This window comes from Miscanthus floridulus, chromosome 7 (assembly GCF_019320115.1).
Source record: "Miscanthus floridulus cultivar M001 chromosome 7, ASM1932011v1, whole genome shotgun sequence".
NCBI lineage: Eukaryota > Viridiplantae > Streptophyta > Magnoliopsida > Poales > Poaceae > Miscanthus > Miscanthus floridulus.
In genome coordinates this window covers 124,293,292-124,305,955 of record NC_089586.1, presented here as the reverse complement: position 1 = coordinate 124,305,955, position 12,664 = coordinate 124,293,292, and the positions used below count along the sequence as shown (strand labels likewise).

General features: G+C 47.0%; 2 protein-coding genes across 4 annotated transcripts; both read left to right on the top strand.

Annotated features, from left to right (window-relative positions):
* The first annotated feature begins 1,359 nt into the window (after window positions 1-1,359).
* On the top strand, window positions 1,360-3,866 carry LOC136464601 (probable WRKY transcription factor 9). Its single transcript, XM_066463553.1, has 5 exons — window positions 1,360-1,815; window positions 2,020-2,166; window positions 2,386-2,781; window positions 2,886-2,999; window positions 3,132-3,866. The coding sequence occupies exons 1-5, from the start codon at window positions 1,396-1,398 to the stop codon at window positions 3,783-3,785; spliced, it is 1,731 nt and encodes a 576-aa protein (XP_066319650.1). The 5' UTR covers window positions 1,360-1,395; the 3' UTR covers window positions 3,786-3,866.
* A 5,290-nt stretch (window positions 3,867-9,156) lies between these two features.
* LOC136464600 (uncharacterized) lies at window positions 9,157-12,347 on the top strand. 3 transcript variants are annotated; one of them, XM_066463550.1, is made up of 3 exons: window positions 9,157-9,339; window positions 10,577-10,669; window positions 11,072-12,347. In XM_066463550.1, the coding sequence occupies exons 2-3, from the start codon at window positions 10,634-10,636 to the stop codon at window positions 12,116-12,118; spliced, it is 1,083 nt and encodes a 360-aa protein (XP_066319647.1). In that variant the 5' UTR covers window positions 9,157-9,339; window positions 10,577-10,633; the 3' UTR covers window positions 12,119-12,347. The 3 variants fall into 3 exon arrangements, with proteins under 3 accessions (XP_066319647.1, XP_066319649.1, XP_066319648.1); XM_066463552.1 differs by having other exon boundaries at window positions 9,158-9,339; window positions 10,577-10,628; XM_066463551.1 differs by lacking the exon at window positions 10,577-10,669 and having other exon boundaries at window positions 9,159-9,339.
* The last annotated feature ends 317 nt before the right edge of the window (window positions 12,348-12,664 follow it).

Sequence of the window (12,664 nt, the reverse complement as noted above, 5' to 3'; positions counted from 1 at the left end):
AGATCTACGGCACTCGGCAAAGAAGATTCCCATTTTTTTTATTTCAAAATCTTTGCCGAGTGCCAGGCGTCCTGGTTTGTAAGCATGGTACGTGACAACGTGCTCGAAACTTTCTCAAATTTTTACCACAGCCTACGCATACGATAACATGGCATCTCCACAAGTTTCATGTTTTTTCGATTTTGTTTGCATTTTATGGAATTAAAAAAAAAACTCGCACGCAATTTGGTGGCTTTGCCCCGTGAGCAAGTTGATAGAAATTTCGGGTCAGTTCCTGGATTTGGCCTAAACTTACACTCATAAACATGAATGTCATTTTTCGAATCAGTCAAATCCAATATTCGATGCACCTGTAGTTCAAACTCGTATTTTCCGAAAAAAATCAACAAAATGGAATAAACTAATGAAATATAGAAAAAATTAGTGAAAATGTGCCAAATTTGAATATGTGGTTCCTGGTACTGTTGTAGGGCTACCAAAAAAATTGGTGGCCAAAATAAAAAAATAAAAAAATAGTTTGCCGAGTGCCAATCCCTGACACTCGGCAAACTTAATTATTTGCCGAGTGCCTAACGCCTGGCACTCGGCAAAGTTGACGGCGTTGGGTGCCGTTATGCCTCTAACAATATTTGCCGAGTGCTCTAGTTTGCCGAGGGTCTGACACTCGGCAAATTAAGGTTTGCCGAGTACCTGTATTTTGTCGAGAGCCGGGCACTCGGCAAAAGCTTATTTGCCGAGTGTCGTATGTTGCCGAGTGTGGCACTCGGCAAAATGTATGTTTGCCGAGTGCCCGATTTTTGACACTCGGCAAACTCCTGGGCACTCGGCAAATCTTGGGTTTCCCATTGTGAACGTCAGCCCCTGATCAGAGAAATTCCAAAGAGTTGACCTGGGCTCCATACAATACCAATCCTTGGCGTTGGAAGCGCTCCTCGCATCACATGACGGAGCACCCCACTTGACTGGGTATCCTTGTCATTTGGATCACACCACCGTGCTCTAACACACCCTTCAAATTAATCGTCTATACTATCGCCATTGCTCATACATCATCTCATTGACTTGTGAAAACCAGGTGCCCGGCCGGCCTCTGTGTGTCTCTGACATGTGTGCCCTCCAAATAGATAAATATTGCTTGGTAGGTTGTGTATGCAGCCATGCCTGTACCAAAGTAGGCTGGCTATTTGTTGAATAGGAAATGACATGAGATAATAGGTTTGATGAGAGAGGAGTCTCCCTTCTAATTGCCTCTTTAATACGTCTTAGACACCCGGACATTGACTTAGATGCCTCGGGAGAAGCAGTATTGGGATTTAAGACCGTTCCTCCTTTTATCAGCTGTACAGACTGCAGAGAGACAAAGGTACACAAGCTAGCTAGATAGAGGTCAAGAGCATGTCATCCAAGAAGAAGAGGGCCGCGATAGATCTCTCCCTAGAGGCGGAGAGGAGTGATGAAGACCACAGCGGCGGCGGCAGAGGCAAAGGCGATCGCCGCCGGGCCAAGGATGATGGTGAGGTGGACAAGAAAGAAGAGCAGTTCAAGGAGCAAGAAGGAGAGGCGCCGAAAGAGGAAACCGGCGAGGAGAAGGTGGTAGTTGAAGTGGTTGTAGACCAAGGAGGAGACGGCACCAAGGAGATCAAATATAGGACTCAACAAGGAGAGGAGATGGAGGACGACAAGCAATCGGCAGCGGACGCCCACGGCGACGGTGAGAGCGATGGGGGCGAAACTCGTGCGCAGGACAAGCACGTGGTAGAGGCCGCCGGCAACGGCGACGGGGACGATAGCTACAGCACCATGGTGCAAGACGAGGTAAGCACATAATACTAGCTTACAGAGTTACAGTCAATCTGCAAATTAAAGGGTTGTGCTAGCGAGGCTGCTAGCTAGATGTACTATAGTGTAGTTATTTTTCGATAGGTGGCGCAAGTGTTGCTAATTAACCTTTGCAGATAAGCAGCGAGTGTTCATCTTGTTTAATTCCCCCTGTAATGACATGCGTGTGTATGTCTTCAGGTGAGCGCGATGCAGGAGGAGATGGAGAAGATGAAGGAGGAGAACCGGATGCTCCGGCGAGCCGTCGACCGGACCGTGCATGACTACCACGAGCTGCAGAAGAAGGTAGAAGCCTGCTATCAGCAGCAACAGGCAGATGAGCCTAAGGTAATAGAGGAGTAGCTAATAATCCTACGCTAATCGATTAATCTTATCTAGCTAGCGGTGTTATCCAATTGTGTAGCCTACGATTCTACCCCATGTTCCACCATCTAGCTAGCTAGCGCCAATCTCGTGCCGCTTTTAAAATTCTTCCACGTGACACCATAATTACCATGTCAATTGGATCCGTGGTTTGATTTGATTTCTAATTCGATGCGCGCGCAGGAGCCCGAGGTGTTCCTTTCCCTCGGCGCCACCGCCGCCGGGACTGGCGGCGGCTTCCCGGAGCCGAAGCGCAAGGAGCGGGCAGCGCGGCGGCCGTCTGTGGGGAGCGATGACACCGACGACGACGGCAAGGAGGATCTTGGGCTGTCCCTGAGCCTGAGAGCGTCGTCGTACGACGATGAGAAGCTGGAAGCGGGGCACGACTTGGATGGCGCCTCGTTGGTCGGCGCCGACGGTAATAAGGCGAAGGGCTACGCGCTGCTGGAGAGTAGCAAACTCGGGGCACCGGCGGCCTCCGGCGGCGACCTTGCCGCGGCTGGGATCACGAGCCAGAGTGTGAACCCGGCCAACCGCAAAACTAGGGTTTCCGTGCGCGTCCGATGCCAAGGCCCCACTGTAAGTCGCATGCTGCTGCATCTCACTGATCGAGTTCTTGCTGCGCATGATTTGACGGCAAAATTGATGATGACGAGTGATCCGGTTCGTGTGCATGCACGCAGATGAACGACGGGTGCCAGTGGAGAAAGTACGGGCAGAAGGTCGCCAAGGGCAACCCGTGCCCAAGAGCCTACTACCGGTGCACCGTCGCGCCGGGCTGCCCGGTGCGCAAGCAGGTAACCAAATATTTGCCTTGCCACTTCAGCGCATGCAGTCTTGACCACTAAACTTCGTCGCACCGGCCTACGTGTGCATCACTGCATCAGTGCACGGAGTGATTCGTGATAAATGGTGTGCGCGATTTGCAGGTGCAGCGATGCCTAGAGGACATGTCGATCCTGGTGACGACGTACGAGGGTACGCACAACCACCCGCTCCCGGTCGGCGCCACCGCCATGGCCTCCACCGCCTCCGCCGCGGCCACATTCATGCTGCTCTCCAGCACGAGCTCCTCCTCCTCCATCTCCGAGGCCGGCGGCGGCTCAGCGGCACCTCCGTACCTCAGTCCCCCGTACCTGCTCAACTCCACCTCCCACCACTCCGCCGCTTCGCCGCTGCTCAGCGCACCACCGTCGTCAATGCCCAGCGCCCCTGGCGCGGCCAGTGGCGTGCAGCATCTCAACATGTTCGGGCATTCGTCGTCCATGCTAGCTCAGCAAGCGCCACATTTCAGCAGCAGGTACCCGTGGTCATCGGACCCTTCGCAGGGCATCGGTAGTGGTCTGCCAGCAGGGAGCAAGAGGCCGTTTTGGAGCACCGGCGGCGACGAGAAGACGGCAGCATTGCCGGACAATGTCGGCGCAGTCATGGCAGACCCAAGTAAGTTCTCCGTGGCGATCGCGGCCGCGATCAACAGCTATATGGGGAAGGACGGGCAGGTGGCGGGCGGCAAGGACGGGGAGAGCAGCAGCAGCAAGAGTAGTAACAAGTGGCGGGTGGTCGAATCACTTCCACCTCCATGACTAGTAATCAGTAGGGTATAAGACACCACCACCGAGAGACTAGCTAGTTGTGGAAAATTTAAGGGGTGTGTTTCTTCATAATTTGTTGTGTGTAAACAAATCAAGAAAGCGCGCGCGGGGGCAGGCAAACACAAATTGGAGGGAATTTTTGGGCCATTGGTTGTAATCATTTTTCAGGTTTTGCTCCATTGAAACAAATCAACTGAAATTGTTGTTAACCGTAAACTGCAATATCTACTGTTTTATCACGCTCACTCAAAAGGCAACATGTGAAATTTTGCAATATGCACGTAGAACTTGGCGTCTTAAATTATGAGGTATTGCATAAATAATGTATAGTCTAACACTAGAGTTCTCTCAAAACAACAATGTTGAACTGGTTTGGCTTATTTCATCAAAAAGCAAGTAAGTCATGATATATGTGCAGTAGACACAGAACATAAGGATTCTAATTACATATGTGTTTTCTTTAAAAAAAATAGAGTACTTCAATTTATACCTTCACTACATATAACTTGAATTAACTTGAACAAAAACAATTACCTTGCGGTACCTCCAACAATATAATCCTTATTATTTAGGAGAAAAGTATTCAAAACAAGATTCTGACCTTTAATTTCTCTAAGAATATTGTTATGCCAATTTCAAAACAAGTAAGAACACTCTAGCATGCAATCCTAGTTTTCACACTCAAGGTCGTTCTTGCACACAGACTAGCACTAACACCAACTACAAAAGTAAGTAATGCGAGACATGAAGAAGGCAAATAGACAAATGGATTTATTCTGTGGTACTGATTACCAAAATGCAATACCTTGTCCATGTTGGAGCTCCACCGAGAGGTACATTTCCTGGACACCACGTCTCTTCTAGTCATGATGTTTGCTTCCAACCAAAGGCAATGGAGTCACGTAGTCTCCCTAAGCCACCTGACTATTCTAGTCTCAGTGTTGGACTATACCCAATCACCCAACCAAAGATAATGTTGTGAGTCACCAAATCTCACAAATTGGCACACCTGCCATCCGATATGGTCACGGTGTTGGATCACACAAACAAAATGATGTGTGAGTCACTAAGTCTCACTTCCAACATCCACCCAATCCACCAAGGACTATGGGGCTTCTCCACCGAGACTCTGAGAGAGGGGCCTCCTCATCTCCCGCATTGATACGACACCACTACATATCACCCTTGGAGGATCGGTGCCATGAAGGCCACCACCTTCATCAGAAGATCACATATAATGTCAAGCGCTTTGGCTTGCAAACTTTAGCTCTCATGACTGTGTCACATCTATGAAAGTGGGATCACTCTCATATGTGTGTGTCTCATGCCAACACACGGCCCTAACACACTGCATATCACACTTGATCATCACATTTCTCTCTCCTTAAGCTCAATAGTCCCATACATTAAACTCATGGTAAAAGGCAATAGAAAGACCCCTCGAGGGATATTTATAGCCCAAACCTTAGGAGAGAGTTGTTGGCGAACAGTGCCAAAAGTGCTCCAACAGTCACCTAAGAAATAGCTTGCCCCGATAGTCCGCATGCATTGGCGAGAAAATCTGGTGCATGCATTTGCATAGTACACCTACAATGGATAGTACTAACACACCCAAAGGCTAGCAAATGTCATTGTCCGATGCCCATAATGCACTCATGGCCAAACCATCCCTTAAGATCATTTGCACAATCAACTTCAACCGTCAACATCTTTGTGCCAATTATTCGATGCTCCCATAAACACTTGTCTTAGACCATCCAGTCGGTTCATTCCAACAATGCTAGCAAAATCTGGCCTGTCATTGTGTACCCAATTGTCTGGTGCTCACATTCCTCACCGGCCAGACTATTTGTTGCTTTAACTTCAATAGTACTCTTCTAACATGAGTATTGGCTAGACTATTACAGCTTTCTTCGATGTTCGCTTTTCTCCATAGTGCCGGACCGTTAGTTGTGTGCACTTTCTTTTGGTTTCACCTCTAACTTCAAACGAACTCTGGTTGAGGCGAAACTTGTTCCTTTGGATTCTATGCACTGTACCATAACCAAGCTCCCTAGACCATGTGTTCTTCAAGATTGCACCACCATGCACACTTAATCACTTGGTCGATCTTTGCACACTTGAATCCCCTTCTTGGCGACCCTAACTCTCTTGAAAGGTCTTCGCTTGCAATACTAGCTTGACTCCTCCACAATCCACTTGACCCTAAGTCTACAATTGCTTCACTTGACTTCTTAATTGATCTCTATCTTCAATCTTGAGTTCTTTTGGTCATCTCGTCAACAACTTTTGGGGATGTCTTTATTCTGGCCCAACGTTAACACTTGATCCTCCTATCCATACACTAGCCACACATGCCAAGTTGTCCTCAACTTGCTTCTTCATCAATGCTTGAGGCCACTTCATCATCTTCATGCTTTGTGACCTAACATTAACATGTTTCTCCAAAACACACACGTTAATCACAAAAGCAATACTGTCATTAACCACCAAAACCACCTGCCTAAGGGCCTAGAAGCTCACAGTTACAAGGTCACAATGGTGCCCTTGATCGACTTTACATATATATTTCCAAGTCACTTGTGACGAGATCTCCATGATATCTAGGATAATGTTTACCTATGCCTTGTGTATCAAGTCACTAGAGATACCCCGGGTATTGCCTGTAGTATGTTTTTTCACTCCTAGCCCACCCTATGTACAAGGGGCCCGATATATGTGTCATGGTGATACCCAGGGTCGATGTCCTCCACATCGCACGACGCCTGAGCCATGATGTGTGGTGCCAGGCCGTCGTTGCTCTAATTGGCTCTGACTTGGGTGCGTTGTAGGTGCTCAAAATTGCTTGATTTTCTCAGGGTCTCCAAAGTGGTACACTTTTGTCATGTCTTTTACCTAAATTTGCAAAATGCTCAAAAATAACAAGGTGCAACAAATCATTAATAAGTTCACAATTAAAATCAATGGTTAACTTATAAATTAAGTTTAAATATTAGGAGAAACATGTGCTAAAAAGGTAGTTGTAATTGGTGCCAATATCACCTCATTAGTTCACGTCATCTTAGGTGCTGGCCACCCCACCTATTTGGGTATGGATGCCTCAAGTTGTCTGGCATGGACGAGCTAGGGAAAGAAAGACAGAAAGAGGAGTTGTCACTGTTAGAGTACCCGTGTGCATAGGATTAGAACGACTATCGTTAGTGGCTAGGGCCTAGGGTTTGGTGTGGGGTGGGGGATGATGACTAAGACTCTGAAAAGGAGAGAGCTAGCCACCAACTAGCTAGGGGCTTGTTTGGATCATCTCTTCTAAACTTTAGAGCTAAATCTCCAAATAGGTGGTCTAAAGTTAGCTTTAAACTTTGGCCCCACCTTACATTAGAGCTTTAGACCTCAAAAGTGAGCTAAAGTGCTCTAAAATCTTTAGAGCTCTAAAGTTTAGAGAAGGGGATCTAAATAGACCCTAGGATAAGTAGGATGCATACTAGCTTGTATTGGGTTGGTTGTTTTGCTTAATGGGACTCTCATAGTATATTAATTATGGTAATCTTGGTTCTGGTGGACTAGAAATGAACCACCCTCGGTTATTCCTGTTAGTAATAAGGTAAGACTGATTTTTTCAGTTTAATTTGGTTTAGCATTGGGTATTTTTTTTTGGTTCTATCATTATTTTCTTGTAGGAGTGTAACGAGCAAATTGAGAACTTTGTGAGCTATGATAATCATAAACTTCATAGTCATCTACTCATCTCATGTGCTTATGATCTTGTGAAATGGACATAGGCTCACATGAGTAGCACGATACCATATCATACATGGGCAGCATAGCCTATGGCTCTTTATATATGCCTAGATGCCTAATAAAATCCTAATAGATGACTATATGTAGCCGTGAGCCATGTGATCTTATATTAGATAATTAGGCATATATAATTATCTATAGAGGGTGAGCCATGCATAATATGAAATCATATATTAGCCAAAAGTTTGTGAGTTACATTTCAGGCCAGTAAAATTTACGTTTTGTATATATAATCTCATTGAAATTAAGGAAAAATAATTCTCAAAATAAAAAAAGGTTGGAATTTTGGGGATCGCACCACGCAATGGAATTAGAGGAAGCGATGGCAGGGATAGACCACCACACGCGAGATCATGTGATCTGCCACCAACACCCTCGTTCCATTCCAACCCTCAGATCCGCAAACCCTAACCAACCAACCAACACCGTGCAGCTGGGGAGTTTCCGTGCGGTGCGGAATGGTTGTGACGCTGATGCGCTTGCAAATTCTCTGGTCCTGAAGCCATCGTGCATGCATGTGTGCCATGCATTTTATTGGGGTCCATCAGAGATGAGCAAGCCCAATCGAACCTTATTCGCCCGCACTGGATTTGAAGGCTCATTTGTTTTAACCCCAACCCATATTTCGTTCACTCTGCTTGCAAGAATCTTCGCAGCCTCTCGGATCTCCAGTCCACCGGTCCATTCGTTCTATCTCCCAAAATCACAGTGGCCGAGTGGAATTGGGGACCCAAAATTAGAGCATGTATAATAATGGGTTTATAGTCAAGCTAGTCAGCATTTTTCGCTGATATGGAGTAGATAAGATAGGAGAGATAAGAGAGCTTAGGCTCTTATTCTAACATCAAGCTTAGGTACGGAAGCAGAGACATCTATGAGCTTAAACAATAGTGTATGTGAGGAGTAGAAAAGATAAAGTAAGATATGGTACCCCATAATAATAATAATAAAACTTTTTATAGATCTATTATATAACTTAGCTCTCGTAACTTTGACTTCTTAGCCTAGCATTTGTCTTTATTATTGATGCTTGCTCTTAGCCTAGCGCCGGAGAAAACCGCAGAATGGTATATTCTCTTCTGCAGACTGCAGGCCTGCAGCCCCGGCGGCGTACGTACACCTGTGCGGTAAACGCCGCGAGTCCCGTCGAAGGCACGGCCCCGACCCAACTCGACTCCGGCGGCTTCCGTCACAGTGTCGTCACCCACCAGACACCAGCCCACCACCGGCCTCCGGCGCATTCCACAGGCCTGGGCCCCACGACGCAGTGTTTTCCACGGACCACGGTCCACGGCTGCACCGTACGGCACCGCCCACCATGATGTAAGCCATCGGTCCATGGACCGCTCCCACGCGGATCTCGCCCCCTCCCCCCGACGAGCGTAACCGCGACTGCGGAGTACCCGCCACACCCACACAGCAACTGCACCACCGGTTCGGCACCCACGAGACGTGGCCCCCACTCTCCAGGCTCTCTAGCCGTGTGGGTCCCACGCTGCAATCTTTTCGTCCATTTCTCAACTCCCTTTTCGTTTTCTCTCTCCTATTTTTTTCTTTCTTTCTGGATGATCAACGAGGAAATCTGCGCCCTTTAACTCGCGTCGCGTCCTTCCCTTTCCTCCATCTGTTGCGTCCGTCCGTCGTCTGCGTCTCTCACTCCGCCCGTCCGTCCGCCCGTCGTCACCAGCCTCCTCCCTCGCGCCCACCGCCGGGATCCGGCGCCCCGTCTGCGCCCGCCTCGGTCTAGGTACGGGCCCTGCTTCTGATCCGGGCGCCTCTGGTTTGCCTGCCTGCCATACCATGCTTGCGATGAATTCGGCGGTTCGGTTTGGTACTGGGGTCCTGCTGGAATGTTGGGATAAGGCTCTTCGTTTGGGATCCTGGCCGTGTTTTTGGCCGTGGGTGGGCAGGAACTGGCTTGCCTTCGATGAAATTTGGGCGTTCCCCTGGTGATTCGGGCGCTGTTTCGTTGCTTGCTCGTGTGGTGTCACAGACTTGCGGGACGGCCTGCGCCTTGGGCCAAACTTGAATTCGGGAATTTTCCTGGTGGAATTGGGAACGGTCGGGCTAGGGATCTTGCAAGAGCGCACCAGAATTGATCCTTTCCGTGGAAATTTTGCCGCTCCAGTCGATGTTTTGGCGCTTGAGGTTATGAATTAGTATCTTGTTTTAGGCTTTATCCTGACGAAGATAGCCAAGCACTTCTGATCTAATAAAGCATTAACTTGGCCTGTTTATTCTTCATACAATTTATCATTTGCGTGTCGATTAGGGCACCTGTGCCTCAGGAAGCAATGAAGATCCATTTCGTTGCCGTGTCAATTGCTAATCCCATATTAAGTGTACACATGATTCCTTGCCTAAGGCCCAGGCAAAGAGCTGACGCTTAGTTCTTAGTGCATTGTTGAGTGTATAAGTAAGGTGATTTTAATTAGGAAAAGGTGTATCCTATCGCAACAAGATTGGCTTCAGACTGGTTGATTTTGGACCAAACTGTGGCAAAGGGAATCCTTTGCCAAGGCCCATCCATGTGCTAGTGCTATCGATCTGTACTGAACAAGGGAGGACCAAGAGGAAAAGTATACGACTAAAGAAGCTAGCTTTGCTTCAAATTCTTTCCTTGCACTGGTAACTTAGCATTTCTCAAAAGGGTGGAATCATTGGCTCAAGTGCAGAATCATTTGATTCCTTTAATTAAAAAGTCATCTGTTGTTGTTTTCCCTTCTAATCTGACAGATCTGAGATGAGGCATGAGGTGCTCCATGTGAGAGCTTTCCCTATACCTCTTATCTGGCTCTTGCTTGTGACTTTATTTAATTGGGAATGTAGATCACATCTAACATGCTCCATTGATATGATTATTTAATGCCTTTGGTTGATCCACCTGCTTCCTTCATTTTCTGCCTGCCCGGCCAGTTCTGGATCCCATAAAGTCTATATATAACCTCTCCTGCCTTGCTTTTATTCTCCATTCTGGACTGAAGTTCCATCAGCTTCTCCAAGGAGGGCGAAAGGTCGCAAAGCTTCATTTTGCTGGTAATATGGTACTTGGTGTCTCATACCCTTGCCCTTCTCAGGTAGAGTCAATTTATTTTGTTTACATCGTGAGAAGAAACTCCATCTGATGGAAATGGTCTCATTTCAATACTTATTTTGTAAAACTGGAACCTAAGTAAATCTTCTTTGGTTATGTCTTGCAATATGCAGCTAGATTTAGTTACATAAGAAAATGTGTTCCAGTCAACAACTTGTGAATGCATTAGACACACACACACACAGTGTGTGTGTATTTAGTCCTCGCGTGATGGTGCAATGGTGTCACAGGCATTTTCTGTGCATACTCTTAAGGGTTGCTTTTTTCTGTTGCTTGCCATATCTTGAATGATGTATGTTAAGGAATCTGTGGCACGATCTTACATGATTATTCATAAAATTTACAGCCTCCCCGCAAAGAATGTAACCATGCCCATTTATGACAGATTTCTGAGAACATGGCGAGAAGTGCGAGAGCTAGGAGGCATGTGGCTCGTCAGCTCAAGTCCACCCATCCCATTCCTTCATACCGATGGAAGGCAAAGGCGATGAAAAAATCCAACCGAAAGCAAGCGTCGCCAGCCTTGCAAAAGATGGACTGGGAAGATGCCAATTGCTCTGTGTGCATGGAATACCCACATAACGCTGTGCTCATCCTCTGTTCATCCCACGATAAGGGCTGCCGTCCTTACATGTGTGGAACTAGCTACCGCCACTCGAATTGCTTGGATCAGTTCAAGAAAGCCTACACCAAGGGGGCATTGCTTGAGGAAGTTCCTGCAAATAGCATTGGCACTAATCTGGATTCAGCGCCATTGACTGCAGAAAAAACTGAGTCCATTGACCTTGCATGTCCATTGTGTCGTGGCAAGGTGAAAGGGTGGACAGTGGTAGAACCAGCTCGAAGCTACCTCAATGGAAAAAGGAGAACATGCATGCAGGATGGTTGCTCATTTGTGGGGACCTACAAGGAGCTCCGCAAGCATGTCAAGTTGGAACACCCTCTTGCAAAGCCAAGGGAAGTTGATCCTGTCCTTGAGCAAAAATGGAGATCGCTCGAGATTGAAAGAGAGCGGCAAGATGCGCTCAGTACAATCACTGCAACAATGGGCAGAGCCGTTGTTCTTGGTGATTATGTGCTAGACTTGGAGGATGGAGTGGACTTGGAGGATGTTGACAGTGATGCAGATGTTGATGATGGCCGTGGGACAGAAAACACTCGTAGGATGCTTCTATTTATTATGCGCCAAGTTGCTCAACATCATCAAAACCAAAGGCTTCAGAATGCGACCGGTGCATCTGACAATGTCGAGGACAATTATGTGGTGAGCAGTGGTGCCAATGGAACCACACCATACTCTTACCCCTTGGAAGGGGAGGACGAGAATGATATGGTTGTGGCCGGAGGCAGAAGCACTGATGTGCTCAGACCAGAGAGGAGGCGCCGTCGCCGCCGCAGGAACCGTGGAAGATTATTTTTAGGTGCTAATTGAGAGGAAAGGTGGTGAGGTTTAACCATCAGAGGAGTACATACATAAATGCTTCCCTGGTGCCTGGCATTCATCAATTCCGGCCTCAATTTACTTGTTCATGATCATGTACCAAGTAGTTATGTTAACATCAGCTCATTGTTTGCCATCAATGTATGTTATCTCACATTCTTTGTTGAAAAGGAAAACACCGCAATACCGCATCCATCTCTTGCGGTTTGTGTAGCCTCTATTTCTGTGTACTGCTTTAGCTACAGCATTTGTTGGAGGTCGAATTAGATTTGTCTTAAGTGAAACATACAGTATCTAATTTGACCATGTTTTAAAAAAGTATAGCAACATCTACAACATTATTAATTTCATATAATTTTCATAGTGCATTCTTATTATCAACTTTGGTTTACTGAATCAGAACCACCAAACGGAGGGCATACTAATTAATTACTATACTGATGGCAAGGTATGGTCGCTCTTCCGTCGTTCGTTATTGTTTTGTCGTCTTTCTTGGATGACAAGGTTTTCTTTGTGTTTTTAATGGGGCCAGCCCTA